General features: G+C 40.1%; 1 protein-coding gene across 1 annotated transcript in view; it reads left to right on the top strand.

Annotated features, from left to right (window-relative positions):
• Nucleotides 1-22483, top strand: part of LOC111762743 (protein AF-9-like) — a 31018-nt gene extending 8535 nt beyond the window's left edge. Inside the window, 1 exon segment of the mRNA XM_058281036.1 lies at nucleotides 22383-22483. Coding sequence (XP_058137019.1) covers nucleotides 22383-22483 — 101 coding nt within the window.
• The last annotated feature ends 786 nt before the right edge of the window (nucleotides 22484-23269 follow it).

Genomic DNA, 23269 nt, shown 5'->3' with positions numbered 1-23269 from the left:
AAAGGTGATATCACCACTGACCCCACAGAAATAAAGACTATCATAAGAGGATACTTTGAAAAACTATATTCCAACAAAAATGACAATTTAGAGGAAATGGACAAATTCCTAGAAATACATAAGCAGCCCATACTGACGAAAGAAGAAATTGATGATCTTAACAAACCAATCACAAGCAAAGAGATAGAATCAGTCATTAAAAATCTCCCAACTAAGAAGAGCCCAGGGCCAGACGGCTTCACAGGTGAATTCTACAAAACATTCCAGAAAAAACTAACACCAATCCTGTTGAAACTATTCCAAAAAATCGAAACAGAAGGAACACTGCCTAATTCCTTCTATGACGCCAACATTACCCTAGTACCAAAGCCAAACAAAGACACCACAAGAAAGGAAAATTACAGACCAATTTCTCTAATGAACCTAGACGCAAAAATACTTAACAAAATACTTGCTAATCGTATTCAACAACACATTAAACGAATTATACACCATGACCAAGTGGGATTTATCCCAGGTATGCAAGGATGGTTCAACATAAGAAAATCAATCAATGTAATACACCATATAAACAGATTGAGAGAAAAAAACCACATGATTATATCTATAGATGCAGAAAAGGCATTTGACAAAATACAGCACCCCTTCCTGATAAAAACACTCCAAAAGATCGGAATACAAGGAAACTTTTTGAACATGATAAAGAGTATATATGAAAAACCTAAAGCCAACATTGTTTACAATGGCGAAATCCTGAAATCCTTCCCTCTAAAATCAGGAACAAGACAAGGATGCCCATTGTCTCCGCTCCTATTTAACATTGTCTTGGAAGTACTGGCTCGAGCACTGAGACAAGAACCAGATATAAAAGGCATTCAAATTGGAAGGGAAGAAGTCAAAATTTCATTATTTGCAGATGACATGATCCTATATATAGAAAACCCTGAGAGATCTTCAACAAAGCTCCTAGAACTCATAAATGAGTTTAGCAAAGTCGCAGGTTATAAGATCAATGCGCAAAAATCAGTAGCATTTCTATACACCAATAATGAGCAAGATCAGGAGGAAATCAAGAAACAAATACCATTCACAATAGTAAATAAAAAAATCAAATACTTAGGAATAAATTTAACTAAAGATGTAAAAAACTTATACATCGAGAACTATACAAGATTGTTCAAGGAAATCAAAGAAGACCTAAATAAATGGAAGAATATTCCCTGTTCATGGATAGGAAGACTGAATATTATTAAGATGTCTATCCTACCAAAACTGATCTACACATTCAATGCAATCCCAATAAAAATCAACACAGCCTTCTTTAAGGAACTAGAAAAACTAACTATGAAATTTATTTGGAATAAAAAGAGGCCCCGAATAGCCAAAGACATATTGAAAAAGAAAAACGAAATAGGAGGAATCACACTTCCTGACTTCAAAACATACTACAAAGCTACAGTAGTGAAAACAGCATGGTACTGGCATAAGGAGAGACACACAGACCAATGGAATCGAATTGAAAGTTCAGATATAGAACCTCATGTATATAGCCATATAATATTCGATAAAGCCACCAAACCCTCTCAACTGGGAGAGAATGGCCTATTCAACAAATGGTGCCTGGAGAACTGGATAGCCATATGTAGAAGAATGAAAGAGGATTACCATCTCACACCTTATACAAAGATCAACTCAAGATGGATCAAAGACCTAAATATAAGAGCCAAGACCATAAAGACCTAAGAAAGCAGTGTAGGGAAACACCTACAGGACCTTGTAATAGGAAATGGCTTCATGAATATCACACCAAAAGCACGAGCAGCAAAAGAACAAATAGATAAATGCGACTACCTCAAAATTAAAGCCTTCTGCACCTCAAAGGAGTTTGTCAAGAAAGTAAAAAGGGAACCCACACAATGGGAGAAAATATTCGGCAACCATATATCTGATAAGAGACTTATAACTTGCATATATAAAGAACTCATATATCTTGAAAACAAAAAGATAAACAACCCATTTAAAAAATGGGAAAAAGATTTAAACAGACACTTCTCCAAAGAAGAAATACAAATGGCTAAAAAGCACATGAAAAAATGCTCCAAATCCCTAGCTATCAGGGAAATGCAAATCAAAACTACAATGAGATACCATCTTACTCCCATAAGATTGGCAGCCATGAAAAAAACAGTAGAATACAAATGCTGGAGAGGATGTGAAGAAAGGGGAACACTCATCCATTGCTGGTGGGAATGCAGAAGGATCCAACCATTCTGGAGGACAGTTTGGCAGTTTCTCAAAAAATTATCCATAGATTTGCCATATGACCCAGCAATACCACTGCTGGGTATATACCCATCAGATCTGAAAACAAGGACACAAGCCGATATATGTACACCAATGTTCATAGCAGCATTGTTCACCATCGCCAAAAGTTGGAATCAATCCAAAAGTCCATCAACAGATGAGTGGATCAATAAAATGTGGTATATACACACAATGGAATACTACTCAGCTGTAAGAACCAATACACTACAATCTCACATGATAACATGGATGAACCTTGAGAATCTTATGTTAAGTGAAGCAACCCAGGCATTGAAGGACAAATACTATATGACCTCAATGATATGAGATAAGTTAACTGCCTCAGAGAGCTAGAGTCTGGAAAAGTGGCTTACTGGAAATCGGGGGGTGGAGGAAGGATGTGAGTTAATGTCTGTAGGGGTGGAATCTGTGATGAGCTGGGGGTAAGTATGAGCACAAAGAAGGGACAAAATGGGGGCAAGGGGTTACCTTCGGGTGGGGTTTTCTGGGTTTGAGGGGGGCTGGGGATGGGAAGAGGGGTAATATGGTCCAAGAAATAGGTGGGAGGGAGGGGCAACATACAAACATGGGAGAGTGCCAGAAGTTCATTGAGAACTAAATGCTGAGTAAAACGTATCAAAGTATAAGTGGGAGGGTCACCTGGTTAGGACGCTCAGGGGGTATGGTCTGATGCGTGATGGACTCCGGAGGGAATAGCTGAAGGCTCATTTTGCCAAGGTGGGTTCTACCATTGGGTGGGGTGGACCCATATCCTGGGGAAGACTAATGCCGTCGAATAGAGAGAACTGTATCTCTCGTGAGAAAGGACGGCTCCCAGGGCATTAGATTGGCAGGCGTTGTGGGCCCTAAGGGGAGGGGAAAATGGACGTGCAATGGATAGAACAAAGGTAAATAAGGGGGCAAAAGAGGAGTTATGTGAGAGTACACGAGGATGAATATAAAACAGCTAATATTACACCAAAAACATACAGGGTACGACAGACTAATAATGAAAACCATAAGACAAAACATAGGATAACTAAAAAATTTAGAAAACTGTACAGCCTAAAGTATGGACCACATAGTAAGCACAAATGTTACCTTGTTTGAAAACTATAGTTTCAGAATCTGTACATCAGTTTCAGGAAATATGATATGAATAAGTTAAAAGATTATTGCTGTGGAAGGGAAAAGGTTTTATGGTGGATCTGGGGAAATACTGTATATTGTATATATGAATTTTGGTGATCTAAGACTCTTCTGAAGCTGACATTATGTTGGGATTCACTTTACGGGAAGTTTTGGATCACAGAGTGGTTCAACAATGGCAGCGGAGGAATACTGATATGGGAAGTTATTGACAGGATATATATGGTTGACAGGGAGTTATACAGGGCATATGCCCAGGGTATATGGTAATGTCTATATATACTCATAGTGGAAACAATTAAAAACAACAGCTGGGGGGGTACTGGGCTCCTGGCCGGGGGGTCACTGTTGTGGGCCCTGGGAGAGCAGCGGCAATCCTCCAGGTGCAACGGCAAGAACCAGGAAGGAAGGAGGGCCCAACAGTGGGCTCTTGATACTAATGGCTACACTTTTGAGCCTATGCACCTGCAATAAGAACAAGGCCTAGAGTAGCATTGTGCCTGGGGGTTTCCTCCTGACAGCCTTCATGTTACTCAAATGTGGCCACTCTCACAGCCAAACTCAGCGTGTAGATGTGATGCATTCCCCCCAGCGTGGGACACGACACCCGGGGATGAGCCTCCCTGGCACCGAGGGATCACTACCACATACCAGCTGAAGAAGCAACTAGAAAATGTCCTTGAATTAAAGATTCAATGCGGAACAGCAGAATATACCTGTCTACATATAATAACATGACTTCAGGAAGCGGTTTGACCTAATGTAAGGGGGAAATGGAAAGGAGAAATGAGATTATAAGGCTGTGAGTCTCTAAAAAAGAGTCTGGAGGTTGTCAGAAGGAATACCCCTATGTACAACTGAACAGAGTCTAAGAGACAGATAAGGTAGATACAACCCCAGGTATTGGTTCTTTTGAGGGATAAAGAGACCCACGGGTTCTATGGTCATGGCAGATTGGGTTCACTGCCATGACAGATGGCCCTTCTTTGGAGCTGGTGTTTCTGCGTGATGGAAATGGACTCAGAGGGGATCTCTTTTCACAAGACTTGCATGCTACTTTATTGGAATTGTAGTTGGTGCTGAGTTTAAGATATATGTAGGGGATTTGAATTTCTGGACTGATAATATGACACCCAGGCCCAGAGCGTCAACAGACTTCAACTCCTACACTTTGACTTATTGGACTTACTCCACTCAGCTAACATGGAGTTGAAGAAGGTCAACCACCACAACATGGAGCCTAGAGTGTCTACAACTAGAAGCAGGAAGAGTGCATCCAGTACCCATGTGGAATCTAAGCCCTCACTTGTCATAGGTGTGCAATGGACACAACCAATCCAATGTCCACAGAGAAAATGTGAAATGGGTGTGGGAACGGTAGCCATGGAGGCTGCTGGGTGTGGGGAACGGGAGGAAGAGATGAGATGTGGAGGCGTTTTCGGGGCGTGGAGTTGTCCTGGATAGTGCTTCACGGACAATTACGGGACACTGTAGATCCCCCCAGGGCCCACTGGATGGAACGTGAGAGAGTCTGGGCTATGATGTGGACCATTGACTATGGGGTGCAGTGATGCTCAGAGATGAACTTACCAGGTGCAATGGATGTATCACGATGATGGGAGAGAGTGTTGCTGTGGGGGGAGTGGGGGGCGGGGGCGGTGGGGTTGAATGGGACCTCATATATTTTTTTAATGTAATTAAAAAATAATAATAATAAATAAATATTAAAAAAAAAATAAAAGCAGCTATACTAAGAAAAAAAAAATTGAAAGTGAGACGTCAGAGAAGAAGAAATCAAACAACAACAACAAAATGAGGATAACTCCCTAAATTTGTGGTATTCTTATAAAGGGTTTGTTTTAAAGCATCTTAATTTCTTAAAATATTGACACCAAATCCCTTTATTTTTTTTTTTTTGGTTTGTTGGTGTATTTGGGTTTTTTTTTTACATTTTTTAAAATTATTTATTATTTTTTTTTAAATTACATTATGAAAAATATGGTCCCATTCAACACCACCACCCCCGCCCCCTACTCCCCCCACAGCAACACTCTCTCCCATCATCATGACACATCCATTGCACCTGGTAAGTTCATCTCTGAGCATCACTGCACCCCATAGTCAATGGTCCACATCATAGCCCAGACTCTCTCAAGTTCCATCCAGTGGGCCCTGGGGGGATCTATAATGTCCCGTAATTGTCCGTGAAGCACTATCCAGGACAACTCCACGTCCCGAAAACGCCTCCACATCTCATCTCTTCCTCCCGTTCCCCACACCCAGCAGCCACCATGGCTACCGTTTCCACACCCATTCCACATTTTCTCTGTGGACATTGGATTGGTTGTGTCCATTGCACATCTATGTCGAGTGAGGGCTTAGATTCCACATGGGTACTGGATGCACTCCTCCCGCTTCCAGTTGTAGACACTCTAGGCTCCATGTTGTAGGTGGTTGACCTTCTTCAACTCCATGTTAGCTGAGTGGAGTAAGTCCAATAAATCAAAGTGTAGGAGCTGAAGTCTGTTGAGGCTCTGGGCCTGGGTGTCATATTATCAGTCCAGAGATTCAAATCCCCTACATATATCATAAACCCAGCACCAACTACAATGCCAATAAAGTAGCATGCAAGTCTTGTGAAAAGAGATCCCCTCTGAGTCCAATTCCATCACGCAGAAACACCAGCTCCAAAGAAGGGCTATCTGTCATGGCAGTGAACCCCTTCTGCCATGACCATAGAACCCGTGGGTCTCTTTATCCCTCAAAAGAACCAATACCTGGGGTCGTATCTACCTTATCTGTCTCTTAGACTCTGTTCAGTTGTACATAGGGGTATTCCTTCTGACAACCTCCAGACTCTTTTTTAGAGACTCACAGCCTTATAATCTCATTTCTCCTTTCCATTTCCCCCTTACATTAGGTCAAACAGCTTCCCGAAGTCATGTTATTATATGTAGACAGGTATATTCTGCTGTTCCGCATTGAATCTTTAATTCAAGGACATTTTCTAGTTGCTTCTTCAGCTGGTATGTGGTAGTGATCCCTCGGTGCCAGGGAGGCTCATCCCCGGGTGTTGTGTCCCACGCTGGGGGGAATGCATCGCATCTACACGCTGAGTTTGGCTGTGAGCGTGACCACATTTGAGTAACATGCAGGCTGTCAGGAGGAAACCCCCAGGCACAATGCTACTCTAGGCCTTGTTCTTATTGCAGGTGTATAGGCTCAAAAGTGTAACCATTAGTATCACGAGCCCACTGTTGGGCCCTCCTTCCTTCCTGGTTCTTGCCGTTGCACCTGGAGGATTGCCGCTGCTCTCCCAGGGCCCACAACAGTGACCCCCCGGCCAGGAGCCCAGTACCCCCCCAGCTGTTGTTTTTGTTTCCACTATGAGTATATATAGACATTACCATATACCCTGGGCATATGCCCTGTATAACTCCCTGTCAACCATATATATCCTGTCAATAACATCCCATATCAGTATTCCTCCGCTGCCATTGTTGAACCACTCTGTGATCCAAAACTTCCCGTAAAGTGAATCCCAACATAATGTCAGCTTCAGAAGAGTCTTAGATCACCGAAATTCATATATACAATATATTTCCCCAGATCCACCATAAAACCTTTTCCCTTGCACAGCAATAATCTTTTAACTTATTCATATCATATTTCCTGAAACTGATGTACAGATTCCAAAACTATAGTTTTCAAACAAGGTGACATTTGTGCTTACTATGTGGTCCATATTTTAGGCTGTACAGTTTTCTAAATTTTTTAGTTATCCTATGTTTTGTCTTATGGTTTTCATTATTAGTCTGTCATCCCCTATATGATTTTGGTGTAATATTAGCTGTTTTATATTCATCCTCGTGTACTCCCACATAACTCCTCTTTTGCCCCCTTATTTACCTTTGTTCCATCCATTCCACATCCATTTTCCCCTCCCCTTAGGGCCCACAATGCCTGCCAATCTAATACCCTGGGAGCCGTCCTTTCTCACGAGAGATACAGTTCTCTCTATTCGACGGCATTAGTCTTCCCCAGGATATGGGTCCACCCCACCCAATGGTAGAACCCACCTTGGCAAAATGAGCCTTCAGCTATTCCCTCCGGAGTCCATCACGCATCAGACCATACTCCCTGAGCGTCCTAACCAGGTAACCCTCCTACTTATACTTTGATACGTTTTACTCAACATTTAGTTCTCAACGAACGTCTGACACTCTCCCATATTCGTATGTTGCCCCTCCCTCCCACCTATTTCTTGGACCTTATTACCCCTTTTCCCATCCCCAGCCCCCCTCAAACCCAGAAAACCCCACCTGAAGGTAACCCCTTGCCCCCATTTTGTCCCTTCTTTGTGCTCATACTTACCGCCATCTCATCACAGATTCCACCCCTGCAGACATTAACTCACATCCTTCCTCCACCCCCCGATTTCCTGTAAGCCACTTTTCCAGACTCTAGGTCTCTGAGGCAGTTAACTTATTTCATATTATTGAGGTCATATAGTATTTGTCTTTCAATGCCTGGGTTGCTTCACTCAACCTAAGATTCTCAAGGTTCATCCACGTTATCACGTGCGATTGTAGTGTATTGGTTCTTACAGCTGAGTAGTATTCCATTGTGTGTATATACCACATTTTATTGATCCACTCATCTGTTGATGGACATTTGGATTGATTCCAACTTTTGGCGATAGTGAACAATGCTGCTATGAACTTTGCTGTACATATATCGGTTTGTGTCCTTGTTTTCAGATCTGATGGGTATATACCCAGCAGTGGTATTGCTGGGTCATATGGCAAATCTATGGCTAGTTTTTTGAGAAACCGCCAAACTGTCCTCCAGAATGGTTGGATCCTTCTGCATTCCCACCAGCAATGGATGAGTGTTCCCCTTTCTTCACATCCTCTCCAGCATTTGTATTCTACTGTTTTTTTCAAGGCTGCCAATCTTATGGCAGTAAGATGGTACCTCATTGTAGTTTTGATTTGCATTTCCCTGATAGCTAGAAATTTGAGCATTTTTTCATGTGCTTTTTAGCCATTTGTATTTCTTCTTTAGAGAAGTGTCTGTTTAAGTCTTTTTCCCATTTTTTAAATGGGTTGTTTATCTTTTTGTTTTCAAGATATATGAGTTCTTTATATATGCAAGTTATAAGTCTCTTATTAGATATATGGTTGCCAAATATTTTCTCCCATTGTGTGGGTTCCCTTTTTACTTTCTTGACAAACTCCTTTGAGGTGCAGTAGGCTTTCATTTTGAGGTAGTCCCATTTATCTATTTGTCCCTTTGCTGCTCGTGCTTTTGGTGTGATATTCATGAAGCCATTTCCTATTACAAGGTCCTGTAGATGTTTCCCTACACTGCTTTCTAAGGTCTTTATGGTCTTGGCTCTTATATTTAGGTCTTTGATCCATCTTGAGTTGATCTTTGTATAAGGTGTGAGATGGTAATCCTCTTTCATTCTTCTACATATGGCTATCCAGTTCTCCAGGCACCATTTGTTGAATAGGCCATTCTTTCCCAGTTGAGAGGGTTTGGTGGCTTTATCGAATATTATATGGCTATATACATGAGGTTCTATATCTGAACTTTCAATTCGATTCCATTGGTCTGTGTGTCTCTCCTTATGCCAGTACCATGCTGTTTTCACTACTGTAGCTTTGTAGTATGTTTTGAAGTCAGGAAGTGTGATTCCTCCTATTTCGTTTTTCTTTTTCAATATGTCTTTGGCTATTCGGGGCCTCTTTCTATTCCAAATAAATTTCATAGTTAGTTTTTCTAGTTCCTTAAAGAAGGTTGTGTTGATTTTTATTGGGATTGCATTGAATGTGTAGATTAGTTTTGGTAGGATAGACATCTTAATAATATTCAGTCTTCCTATCCATGAACAGGGAATATTCTTCCATTTATTTAGGTCTTCTTTGATTTCCTTGAACAATCTTGTATAGTTCTCGATGTATAAGTTTTTTACCTCTTTATTTAAATTTATTCCTAAGTATTTGATTTTTTTATTTACTATTGTGAATGGTATTTGTTTCTTGATTTCCTCCTGATCTTGCTCATTATTGGTGTACAGAAATGCTACTGATTTTTGTGCATCGATCTTATAACCTGCGACTTTGCTAAACTCATTTATGAGTTCTAGGAGCTTTGTTGTAGATCTCTCAGGGTTTTCTATATATTGGATCATGTCATCTGCAAATAATGAAATTTTGACTTCTTCCCTTCCAATTTGAATGCCTTTTATATCTGGTTCTTGTCTCAGTGCTTGAGCAAGTACTTCCAAGGCAATGTTAAATAGGAGCGGAGACAATGGGCATCCTTGTCTTGTTCCTGAGTTTAGAGGGAAGGCTTTCAGGACTTCGCCATTGTAAACAATGTTGGCTTTCGGTTTTTCATATATACTCTTTATCATGTTCAAAAAGTTTCCTTGTATTCCGATCTTTTGGAGTGTTTTTATCAGGAAGGGGTGCTGTATTTTGTCAAATGCCTTTTCTGCATCTATAGATATAATCATGTGTTTTTTTTCTCTCAGTCTGTTTATATGGTGTATTACATTGATTGATTTTCTTATGTTGAACCATCCTTGCATACCTGGAATAAATCCCACTTGGTCATGGTGTATATTTTTTTAATGTGTTGTTGAATACGATTAGCAAGTATTTTGTTAGGTATTTTTGCATCTAGGTTCATTAGAGAAATTGGTCTGTAATTTTCTTTTCTTGTGGTGTCTTTGTTTGGCTTTGGTACTAGGGTAATGTTGGCATCATAGAAGGAATTAGGCAGTGTTCCTTCTGTTTTGATTTTTTGGAATACTTTCAACAGGATTGGTGTTAGTTCTTTCCGGAATGTTTTGTAGAATTCACCTGTGAAGCCGTCTGGCTCTGGGCTCTTCTTAGTTGGGAGATTTTTAATGACTGATTCTATCTCTTTGCTTGTGATTGGTTTGTTAAGATCATCAATTTCTTCTTTCATCAGTATGGGCTGCTTATGAGTTTCTAGGAATTTGTCCATTTCCTCTAAATTGTCATTTTTGTTGGAATATAGTTTTTCAAAGTATCCTCTTATGATAGTCTTTATTTCTGTGGGGTCAGTGGTGATATCACCTTTCTCATTTCTTATTTTGTGTATTTGCATCTTTTCTCTTTTTATCTTTGTTAGTCTCGCTAAAGGTTTGTCAATTTTGTTGATCTTCTCAAAAAACCAGCTCTTGGTCTTTTTTATTTTTTCAAGTGCTTTCTTATTTTCTATTTCATTTAGTTCTGCTCTTATCTTTGTTATTTCCTTCCTTCTTCTTCCTGTTGGGTTACTTTGTTGTTGTTTTTCTAATTCTGTCAAAAGTGCAGTTAGTTCTCCAATTTTTGCTCTTTCTTCTTTTTTGATATATGAATTTATGGCTATAAATTTCCCTCTCAGTACCGCTTTTGCTGCATCCCATAAATTTTGGTATGTTGTGTTATCATTATCATTTGTTTCAAGGTAGTCATTGATTTCTTTTGAGATTTCCTCTTTGACCCACTGTTTTTCTAAGAGTGTGCTGTTTAATTTCCAAATTGTCGTGTGGGGTCTGGGTCTCTGTCCCTTGCAAATTTCCAGCTTCACTCCACTGTGGTCAGAGATATTGTTTTGTATGATTTCGATCTTTCTGAATTCATTAAGCCTTTCTTTGTGGCCTAGCATATGGTCAATCTTGGAGAATGTTCCATGTGGGCTTGAGAAAAATGTATATCCTGCTGTGTTTGGGTGTAATGATCTATATATGTCTATTAGATCCAGCTCTTCTAATATACTATTCAAATGTTTTGTTTCTTTAGTGATTCCCTTTTGAGATGTTCTGTCCAGAGTTGATAGTGGTGTATTAAAATCCCCCCTATAATTGTAGATGCATCTATTCTTTCACTTACTTTTTCCAGCGTTTGCCTCACATATTTAGAGGCACCCTTGTTAGGAGCATAAATATTTATGATTGTTCAATCTTCTTGACAGATTGTCCCTTTCACTAAAATATAGTATCCTTCTTTGTCTCTCACAATTGTTTCGCATTTAAAGTCTATTTTGTCTGATATTAATATAGCTACTCCTGCCTTTTTTTGGTTGTTGTTTGCTTGTATGATTTTTTTCCAGCCATTCACTTTCAACCTCCATGAGTCTCTGGTTCTAAGATGTGTCTCTTGTAGGCAGCATATAGATGGGTCGTATTTCCTTATCCAGTGTCCCAGTCTGAATCTTTTGATAGGTGAGTTTAATCCGTTGACATTCAGTGTTATTACGTTTAGAGAGTTATTTATGGTAGCCATATTTTGGTTGGATTTGTGTTTGTTATATATTGTTTGTATTAATTTATCTTCCCCTTCTATTTTTGTCTTTCTTGTTGCTTTTACACTCTCCTCCATCTCTGACTGTCCTGTTTTTTCCTTTCTTCCTGCAGAACTCCCTTAAGAATTTCTTGAAGGGGAGGTTTCTTGTTGATATACTCTTTCAGTTTCTGTTTATCTGTGAATATTTTGAACTCTCCATCATTTTTGAATGCTAGTTTAGCTGGATAGAGTATTCTTGGTTGGAAATTTTTTTTCCTTTAGTACCTTGAGTATATCATACCAACGCCTTCTTGCCTCCATCGTTTCAGATGAGAAATCAGCACTTAATCTTATGGAGTTTCCCTAGTATGTGATGGCTTTCTCTTCTCTTGCTGCTTTTAGAATTTTTTCTTTGTCTTGAGCATTGGATAATTTGACAAGTATATGTCTTGGGGTGGGCCTGTTGGGGTTTATGACCAGTGGAGTGCGCTGTGCTTCTTGGATATGTACATCTGTCTCTTTCAGTAGATTTGGGAAGTTTTCATTCATTATTTCCTGCAACACTCCTTCTGACCCCTTTCCCTTCTTTTCTCCTTCTGGAATGCCTATAATACGTATGTTTGAATGTTTTGCGTTATCATTCAGGTCCCTAAGTCCTATCTGGATTTTTTTCTACCTTTTTATTGACCACTTCTACTATCTGTTTGATTTCCAATGCACTGTCTTCCACATCACTAATTCTCTGCTCTGCCTCTTCTAGTCTGCTGATATTTGCTGCAAGTGTATTTTTGATTTCTTGAATTGTGCTGTTCATTTCCATCATATCTGTTATTTTTTGCACATGTCTGCAATTTCCCCTCCAAGTGTTGTCTTCATGCTGTTAACCTCTTTCATTACTTCATCAAATTTGTCGGTGATAAATGTTCTGAGATCTTTCATTGCTTGTGCGAAGTCCTGCCCCCCTTTCTGATTGGATTCAGCCATGTTTTCCTGATTACTGGTTTGGTTTGTAGATTTTTGTTGCTGTCTTGTCAACATTTTTTCTTGACGGGTTTAATCAGTTCCTTAGGTTCTTTGTCTAGTCTTGGAGATTAATTAGCTGTTGTTTTTGCGTAAGTGTTATATCTTCTCTTTGTCACTTTGTTCTTCTTATTCCAATTTCTTATTGCTAGTTAAGCTCACTTTAAAGGAAAGTATTAGTGCTGGGGAAAGGCAATTGTGTAAGGGAGGAAAAAGTGTGAAGTAGTATTGGTGATATATGTTAACAAAGCAACAATATGAGTTCTGGGAGGATGGAGGTTAGATCATGTAAATTGTGTAGAGTTATAGAGGTAGGAAAGTACCTATAATGAGGTAGATGACTGAATATGGGAGGAATGTGGTACGTACTATGGGGCTATTGTTTTCGTGAGAGAGGGAAAGAGAAGAGAAAGGTAATAGTTTCAGGGATGAATACCAGATGTTAAACTAAACAAAGGTATTCGAAATTAAGAATTAGACACTTTGTGGATCAAAGAGAGGGAGATGGAATATAGGAGAGATAGCAGATGGTGGAGGATATCACGTTGTAGGGGAAAGGGGATAGTGTAGATAGGCTAAATCTATTCACAGAGAAATGAGGCAGTGGAGGGTGAGGAAACCCAGCAAATGTGAGGTATTTCCTGTAGGACCTTATTGTATTGTTAAGATAAAATTGTATAAGAAGAATATTGGGGACAGGAAAGAGAGGATTAAAAACAACAACAACAACAACAAAAATAAAATAAAATAAAAAAACAAAGAAACAAAAAAAAACAAAGAACAGAATCCCTGCCACCAGTCTCGGCTGGGTTCGGCTGGCTCGGCTGGGCTCTGGTCCCCCGCCCTCTGCGGCTCGGCTGGGCTTGGCTAGGCTCAGCTGGGCTCGGGTCCCCCGCCCGTCGCGGCTCGGCTGGGCTCAGCTGGGCTCGGGTCCCCCCGCCCGTCGCGGCTCGGCTGGGCTCGGCTGGGCTCGGCTTTCCCGCCCGCCGCCCGCCGCGGCGCAGCGCGGCTCGGCTCTCCCATTCGCCGCCCTCCGCGGCGCGGCTAGGCTCGTCCGAGCTCGGCTGGGCTTGGCCCCCTCGCCCTCCGCGGCTCAGCTGGGCTCAGCTGGGCTCGGCTTCCCCGCCCGCGGCTCGGCTGGGCTTGGCTGGGCTAGGCTGGGCTCGGCTTTCCCGCCCGCCGCCCGCCGCGGCCAGCACGGCTCGGCTCTCCCGCCCGCCGCCCACCGCGGCGTGGCTCGGATTCCCCGCCCACTGCGCACCGCGGCCCAGCTAGGCTACCCTGGCCACCGCCTGCCGGGGCTCCGCACGGTGCTAGCTACCTCGGCTCTGCCTACCCAAGGAGGGAATCCTCCACAGGTAGCTGGGATCTCCGTGTATATTTCACAGAGGGATCCTCTCTGTTACCTTCCCTCCAAATTGATGTCCAAACACCTTGGGACCAGGAAAATCCCGAAACAGCCCGGTCCCAAAGAGTCTCCGACGCCTCCCAGCCGATTACCTCCAGGAGCTAGTAACCGGTAAGTTCACTCAGCCGCCATCTTGCCTCTCTCCACTCTGTCCCAAATCCCTTTAAATGGCTCTGGCTACTCAACATTTTGTACTCCTTTCATAATTTTAGGTGGAGCCCATTTTCATCTTGTTCTGAATAACTAGTTAAACTCCACAGCCATTAAGTCCATTCCATTCTGTAGCATAAGACTCATTTCCACTATGAGCATTTTTCTTAGTCAAATGATTAATATCAAGTGAAAAATGGGTTTTATTTGTAGCACTGACACCATATACAAAAAAATAGAAAAGTGTTAATTTCTGGAAAATTAAACTTAAGTTTGTATTTCAGTTTAGCTCCACTTTACTTTGTAGACCATGACATTTAAGACTTAACTGGGTTTCATAAAGGTGATATTTTCTCTTTGAATTGTCATCCAAGCACTTATTATTTAATAATTCAAATACATTCCAATAAGAAAAGCACCAGTGTAATGTGGATTTAGACTGACCCATTATTTTTCTCCAAATGTTGCACAGGTGTTTAGAATACATTTTGGGGAAATTTATCACTTATCAAATCTGGCCTCTTAGTGTGCACCCACTATGGACTTTTATGGACTTTTGCCCCTTGCATAGTGACTGGCAGTGGCATTTAGAATTTACATTCTGAAGATCATCTGGCCACTGGTGATGCAAGAAGATTATTAAGATATCATACATGCTGCCCACCCCTATTCTCTCTCTCTGTTTTCCCTACTGAACTTAAAATGAGAGAATTAACGGTGCAAAATTAACATGCTTTGGGTTGAAATACATTACTCTTTGATCCCTAGTCAGTACATCACCTATGGAACTTAATATAAGAATGTGGTGTGCATATAAGCACAAAAATAAGAATTTTATGAAGTGCTCCTTCTCTTTAGCACATTTGCTTTAAGGACAGAAAAATGGTTTTGAAAAATGTTGGTTTTCTCCAAAGAATAAGGTCTTCTCTAGTGGAGACAGGAATCTCTTAGGAGGATGAATATGAAATTCTTTACAGAAGATAAAAAAAGGTACCTTGCTTTTGTCAATTAACTGCAGTATGAATGAAAATTTGTTGTTAGATGAACATTTCCTTGGTATTACTTTTTTTGTGAAATATGTATCTTTTTAAAAAGACAATAAAAAATCTATTCCAAAAAAATACTATTTTCAATTCTTAAAACTATCATCTTTAACTGTACTAAGCTTTGAAAACTCATACTGAATTATGAGCATTTTAAATGAAACTTTTTACTACAAAAGTACTCCATTTTGATGGTAGTTACAAAAGTCATAATCAATAGGAAAAATGACTGCAGAGGAAAAAATCCCCTATCACATATGTGATAACCTGATGCTGCCATATTTAATGTTCTCTTGTGTCAGAAACCTGTTGATAGGAGTCCCTCCATCTTTTCCTCCCACCCAAAAATAGCTAAATACCTCTATTGTACATCACATTTTCATATCTGCACTCAACTGAAAAAGAAGGAATCTAAGAAATTAGATTTTCTGTTTTAGACAAAAACTGATGAACTTATCTCAGCATTACATGGGGTCTCCTCATCTGCCCTGTCACTAGGGTGCTCCTCCACCAGGTCTTCTAGGGGTTGAGAGGGCATACAATAACCATTTATACACTGGGGTGCAGCTCACGCATTACTCAGAGAACTTTGCTTGACTTTTACAAGGGCCTCCAGTGTACACGGCTGGTTGGTTGGCAAGCACGGACTGTGCTGCTACTCAATCTTCCTTCATGAAAGAAAAGACCATGGAGACAAACAGGAAAGTAATATGAAATAATTCATTGGCTTTATATCTAAAGACAATCTTAATTAATGTGAAAGAGTTCATCTACAGACAGGACTAAATTGGACATTACAATTCAGTGACAAAGCCCCATCAGTTCTCCTGCCCAATTTGAAGTCCAGCTAAATTATCAGTATCTCCTTGTCATCATCCAGATAATTTCACCCTCCTAGGATCTCTGCTCACTTTGAATTTCTCATCTGTTTTATACGACTTTTTTAAAATCTTAAAATCAACACTATAAATATACCATATTAAAAAAATTAAATAAACCCTTGATCATCTCAATAGATGCTGAAAAAATTATTTGAAAGAATCCAACATATAGGAATTTTTTAAAATTGTTAGAAACAACAGTTACATAATATAAAATTTGTCATTTTAACTATTTTATGTGTATTGTTAATTCAGTGGCATTAACTGCATTTACAATGTTGTATTATCATCAACAATTATTCCAAAAACTCCTCCATTAGCCTCAGCATCCATTAATTATTAACCCCATATCCCTTTTCCCCAGCTCCTTTTATATTTGTCCTTTTATATTTGGTTCATTTCATTCAACAAAATGGTTCTAAGTTCTGTGCATACAGTAGCATATATTAGAACTTCATTTGTTTCCATGGCTGAATATATCGCATTAAAAACAAACAAAAAACAAAAAACAAAAAAACATTCAACTGTTGATGGACACTGAGGTGGTTTTGAAATTTTGGCTATTGTGACCAACACTTCTAAGAATATTGATTTAGAAATATTGGTTTGGGTTCCTATTTTCAAATCTTTAACATAGTTTGAATTCTGATCAAATGGAAATTCTATGTTTAATTTTTGAGGGCCTGTCAAAATGTTTCCCACAGTGGCTGCTCCATTTTACATTCCTTCCAGCAATGTATGGGCATTCCAATTCATTCACATTCACGCTGATTTCACTGTTTATTTTATATTTTTAAATAAGCAATCTTCATGGGCTTAAGTGGCATCTCCTTATTTTCTTGCTACCTCATGAAGATGGGCATCTTTTTATGAGCTTATTGGCAATTTGTATATCTCTTTTGAGAACAGCTACTCAATACTCAGAGCTGGATTCAAGCCCAGGAGTCCAAGCTCCAAGCACAGTTGTTTAGCTTAACATCAGTCACTTTATTTTAACATCATCATATTTTTTAATGAAACAGAGAAAGTTGCCAAAAATCATATTGGTGAATGCCTGCGTGAAGCAGTTGCCCAACTTGTCAATAGACACCTAGTAAATGAGAAAGAACAGCAATTAGAAGGGAGAATGATGTTATCTATTACAATGTTGTATTCCAAAACTTATAAAACAAAATAATTTTGTATTATCATTCATCTTACAATGTGTGTCTAAATCAACATAGTTGCCAACTCATGGAATTAACCAGAAAAGAACTCTGATGAAGAATCAGAAATGAATCATGTTTCTAATTGTAACAGCATCTAAAACAGAAAATGTTTCCTTGTAGGGTAGATCATGTGTGTGTGTCAGGGGGAGGTGGGAATGGAAAGGGAGTTGTGAGGGGAGTGTGTTGGAGGGATATAAGAAAGAACTTGACTAAGATTTTATCAGGATTTACTCCAGTAAGACAGGTGATAGGATTTTTGAAAGAGAGTTTTAAATATTTATTAAGTGAGTAATTATTGAATGATATTAGAATTAAATGAAAAAACTTTAAAGACAATAATGCAATAAGTATTCATCTGAAATTTCAACACTGTTGACTAAGACTTTAAGAAGGAAACAAGAAAAAAAAAATCACAACAGTGTTTGCAGAAACTCTACTGGAGAAGAGAAATAAAATTAGACTACTCCAGAAACAAGAAATGTTTCCTTTGTTAGAAGTGTACATTGATGGAGAGATAGATATATAATCCCCTCCCCAAACTCCCTAATCCCACATGACTGCTGTCCTTATAGAAAGAGAAGAGCAATCACAGACACAAGGGGAGCAGGCCATGTGAAATGGAGGCAGAAACTGGATTTATGCAAGTACAAGCCATGGGTCACCAATTATTGCCAGACTCTACCAGAAACTAGGGAGAGGTGAAGAAGCAAAGAAGCACTCTTCCTCGCGTATATTTTATTAATTTAATAATGGTGAGGATAAGATCTTTGATGTCCCTGATTTGTGAATTAAATTTGGTGTAATTGTTCTATTGTGACAAAGAATGGAAGAAACTGTAGTACTGATGTGGAGAAAGTGGCCATAGTAGTTGCTGAGGGAAGGGAGAGGGAAGAAGAGATGTGATGTGGGGGACATTTTTGGGACTTGGAGTTGTTCTCAATGATATTGCAGGGACAGATGCAGGACATTATATATACTGCCATAACCCACTGAATGGTCTGGGTGATAGTGTAAAGTATGATGTAAACTATAATACATTGCTACAAAATGTATTCATCAAATGCAATGAATGTGCCACTCTGATGAAATAGGTTGTTGATGTGGGAGGAGTGTGGGTGTGGGGAGTGGGGATATATGGGAACCTCTTATAATTTTAATGTAACATTTTGTGTGATGTCTATATCTTTTAAAAAGGTAATGATATAAATTTTTAAAAATGAAAAAGTTGTCCCAGCAAAAGAATTTCCAGAGGATAGACACCTTTAAGGCGAAACAGAAAGTTGCTGGTCCTTCGGTATATAATGGATACTTACTTTCCTTTTCACCTCTTTGAGATTGAGAAATGAGACATGGATGGTGTAAGTATAGTCATAATATTCTGTCTCTCTGCTAGCCCTAATTTTCTCCGGCCCAGTTCCATTTACTTCAGGACCTTGTGTATGTCTATTTGGTCATAGTTCGTTGTCACCTAATGGAGATGAGATCACAAATTAGATATTTCCCCAAAGTTAACTGGGCAAGAAATATTTGGATGAGTTGAGCTCTAGGGTTTAAGTTTTAAGTCAATAAATAATATGAGCCCTCCCCTATTGACTTAATTATTTATAACCCAATGTCATATATGTTCACTTTTACCTATGAAAGTAAAATTAAAACTTCCAAATCAAATCTCTTCACAAATAATTGGGGAAAATATTCTGTTGCTGTAGAACATGTCCAAAATCCTAAGATGTATAACTTCATTCTCTGTTACTTGTTTAGTAATAATGTTGAAAACACCTCCCTGGATGGCTTCCTTATATGTGTGTAATCCTGCCAAAGTCTCCCGTATTTTCAGCTGCTGTCTTCATACTCAGGAATAATTTGACCTCTGTTGTAACCTTAAATAAAATTGGGCTTAGTTTAAAAATGGACACCAGGGAAAGTCAGACAGAAAGGCAAGATATGAATAAATATGGTCCATTTTTGTTTATGTGTTTGCAAAAAGGTAAGAGAAGTTGCAAAAAAATTAAAAATATTGAGGAATACAGGCCATTTTCTTTAGAATACCAGGTGTCTACATCAGTAAACAATCAATGACTAACAAACCATCCCAAACTCAATGACTGACAATAACCAATTATGGTCTAGATGCTGTGAATATAAGTGGGACTTATATTGCAGTCACATGTCCAGCTCTAATATGTCACAAGTAGGAGGATAGGTACTTGCTCTTTCTCAGCATCATGTAGGTGGTTCTCCTGATATCATGCCTGGGAATGGAGGCACAAATAGTTTTGAGCCCAGTCTTGAAACCGGTAGCCTCAACTCAACTGCATTCTGTTGGCCAATGCAAATACTAAGACAGACTATGTCCAAGGAGAAGAGACATTGATTCAACCTAAGACAGACCAGGTCCAAGGAGAAGAGACATTGTTTCCACCTTTAGATGGAAAACCTGCAAATTCATAATGCAAAGGGCAATGGGGCAGATGTGGGAGGTAAATAATTTGGATATTTTTCAAACCACTGCTAAAGAACCCTGAACTATTATGTAAAATGAAGGTCATTGAATGACAGCAGTTTCCACTAACTTCCTTAGGCTCCTCTGACATCTGCATGTATTTTATGTGTGTGTATGTGTGTGTGTGTGAGAGAGAGAGTGAGAGAAAGAGAGAGAGAGAGAGGGAGAGAGAGGAGAGCACCTGACATATAGTAATAGAGGTAACAGATACAGTCACAGTCACATTGGGATGCTGTGTTTGCCTCTTGTGTTTCCTCCATAAAGGCATAGAGGTAACTCATACAGGCACAGAGGTGCAGCATATGCCTCTCATATTCCAGTGCTACATACATCAAAGACTCAATTAAAATCTGATTCAGCACTACATCTGAAACACAATGAACATGACATTTCTGCAGATGGACAGCTTAAGAGCTGAAGATTTGGAATTCTGTTACTGTGGAAGTGACCTAGTGAGGGGATGAAGTTTTGAGTCATGACACAAAAGTACCCTTGAACGGAGAAGGAGGGTTTTGGGCTGTGGTGGGCACTTAGCCCAATGTCAAGAGTAGGTACCAATTTGAGAGTAAGAGCTGGATGTCTCTTAGGGATTTTACTTCCTCTCCAATAGCAGATTCCCTCAGGGACCTCTGATTATACATTTTTCACAGTCAACTACCAAAAAAAAAAAAAACAATTTCACTTTTTGAGGCAGAAATGATTTTGTCAATGTTCATCATCATAAGAGTTCTCAGTAAGTTCTCTTACCATTTCCAGTTAGATCTCTTTGGGACATCCCAGATTGTATACTCTTTGGGATTCAAATTAGAACTAAGTCATTGTCTATGCCAAGGACATAAGTTACTTATAGAAACTGAAGGTTTTCACATCTAATGTCTCATTTATCACTCAAAAAGTGCATGCATCTAACTCACTGTAATGTGATTGTCTCTTTTTTTTACTAAACCATTTTCTTAATCCTTAGTTTATATTCTTAATCTCTCTTCACACCATTGTCTCCTTGTCAAGAGTTAATGTGATTTCTCTGGTCTAAATCCCAGGTCTCAGGCAATTTATCTAGAAGTCAGTTCATGGCTCAGCCTCAGGCTCCTGCAGGCACCTGTGCAAGGTTGAGGGAACTTCCTCACTCACCATTGACTGGAATCATCCCCTCTCACCTCTGGGTCTGGACTCATTTTGAACTGCAATTGGCCATTCATAACCAAGCAGATAATGCTTATAATATATAATTGCTTTCTTGTGCTGATCAAATTGTCCCACCATAACCTCCATGAACTATGGATTTAGGGAAAGATCCTGATGACCACCAGTGGGCTATGAGCTCTGGAAGACAGTGACAATTTCTCTGTGAGCCATGTCCTTGTAGCTCCAAAAGGATGACCAAAACACACTGGGAACGGAATAACTGGTGCATAATGTAACAAACCCCACATGAAAATCTGTCCAAGAAACCTCTGCCTTTACTTCCACCATGCTCACTTAATACCCTCTTATATTTTCCCTCAATCCCTTAAAAGGTAAACCCTAGGGATATACCCAAAAACATCATACCAAAAGCCCTAATTACACTAAATTACTTTTCTTTCAATTCTGAAGGTCTCTCTCCTACCAACAAGCACTGGGGAGGACTCCGCTCTATACCCACACCAGTGCCTTTGGTGCACTGGAAAGACCCTCTAACACAATGATGGAACGGGCCACATCCCCTACTAACACAGGGGTGAGGGTTTGCTTGTGTCTTTCCAGAAAATGCAGACCAGCCCATCTGGGTTCCCAGCAGATTGCTATGGCCTGCCATGCCCACCAAAAAATGAGATGGCCGATCCTCTGCCGCCGAAGATGACCCCCTAGACAATCACTCAACTCACAGGTGAAATACATAACCTGTCCCTGGAAGAAAGGCAAGAAGGAGGAGGCCCTGTAAGATGACGCCGTCAATGCTGTACTCCTGCCCGTCCCACGCATTGCATCATATGGGGAGACATCAAATCATTATGCACAGAAGCACAACGTATGGCAGCTGCCCCTGCAACACCTGAAACCCTCTTCCTCCTCATCTGCTCGATCCTCACAGTGAACTCTGCTCACAGACAGCAACTTTGGACTGAGGTAAGGCATCCGCCTCTTCTTATGCCCATGGACACAGATGCTCCACAGTTCCCAGCCGCATTTGCCACTGACTGTACCCTCGACTTGCCATGTCTCAACGAACCTATGATATCGAAAAAATGGAACAGATCACTGAACAGCTCGTTAGAACATATCCTCAAGTTTACTGTGCAGAACAGAACCACCGAAAAAGATAAAGACTGGGTTCAACTTCTATCCATCATTCTTGGGGATTTCGTAGGAAATAAAAATAGTAAAAGAAGCTATAATAATAAAATGGCTCTTTTATCGGTCTCACCAGTCATTTTCCTGTCACCAATATCAACTGGACCGACCGCCGTTCCAACACGTCAAGGCCACTCAGCCCGCCTTGGGTACATTGGCCGTACCAGTTCCTCATAATTCCTTCCACCAAAGTATCTGAGCTTCCCCCTGGGCCAATTGCATCCCCACGAAACCTCCAAATGGCAAGATTACACCAACTCTTTGGGCCACCGGCAAGATTACACCAACTCTTTGGGCCACAGGCCCAGACATAGAAAAAGACATGCTACCCTACACGAGTCACGACCCTCGACTTATACTAAGAACAATTTTTGGATGATGGACACTTTGTGGTGAAAATGCCTGCATGGACTTGCATCCTTTCATCACTATAAACTCTACCTTAACCAACAGAACATGGAGAACATTAAATAAGACATTGAATGGGACTTGAGAGGGAAATCCTAACATAATTAGCCATAAGCCCTCGCATTATACTATGCTAATATGCTTCACCCTACCTTTTCTGTTTACTGTTAGCACCAATGAGTCCTTCCAGTGCTATAACTCCTCCAGCTGCAATATCACCAACTGTTGGAACAGCTCAGCTTTCCCCTATGCCATCCCCGAGTGCATCCCCACATTACTGTGGGTGCCTATAAACGCTACTAACTGGGAAGGTCCCTTTAATATCATAACTCATAAACAAATCCACTCCAAAAGAGCCATTGGCTTTATAATCGCTGTAATTATAGCCATCATCACCAGCCTAGTCAGCATAGGCACAGGCGTGGCAGCCTTCATCCAAACCAATCACACTGCAACCACACTAAACCAGCTGGCTGAAGAAACAGCCACCACATTTGACACACAGTCTCTCATTAATAGTCATATCCACGGCGCCTTACTTAACCTCCAACAACA

This window comes from Dasypus novemcinctus, chromosome 19 (assembly GCF_030445035.2).
Source record: "Dasypus novemcinctus isolate mDasNov1 chromosome 19, mDasNov1.1.hap2, whole genome shotgun sequence".
Lineage (NCBI taxonomy): Eukaryota > Metazoa > Chordata > Mammalia > Cingulata > Dasypodidae > Dasypus > Dasypus novemcinctus.
The sequence above is the reverse complement of the archived record's forward strand: the minus strand, read 5'-3'. Positions and strand labels throughout refer to the sequence as shown.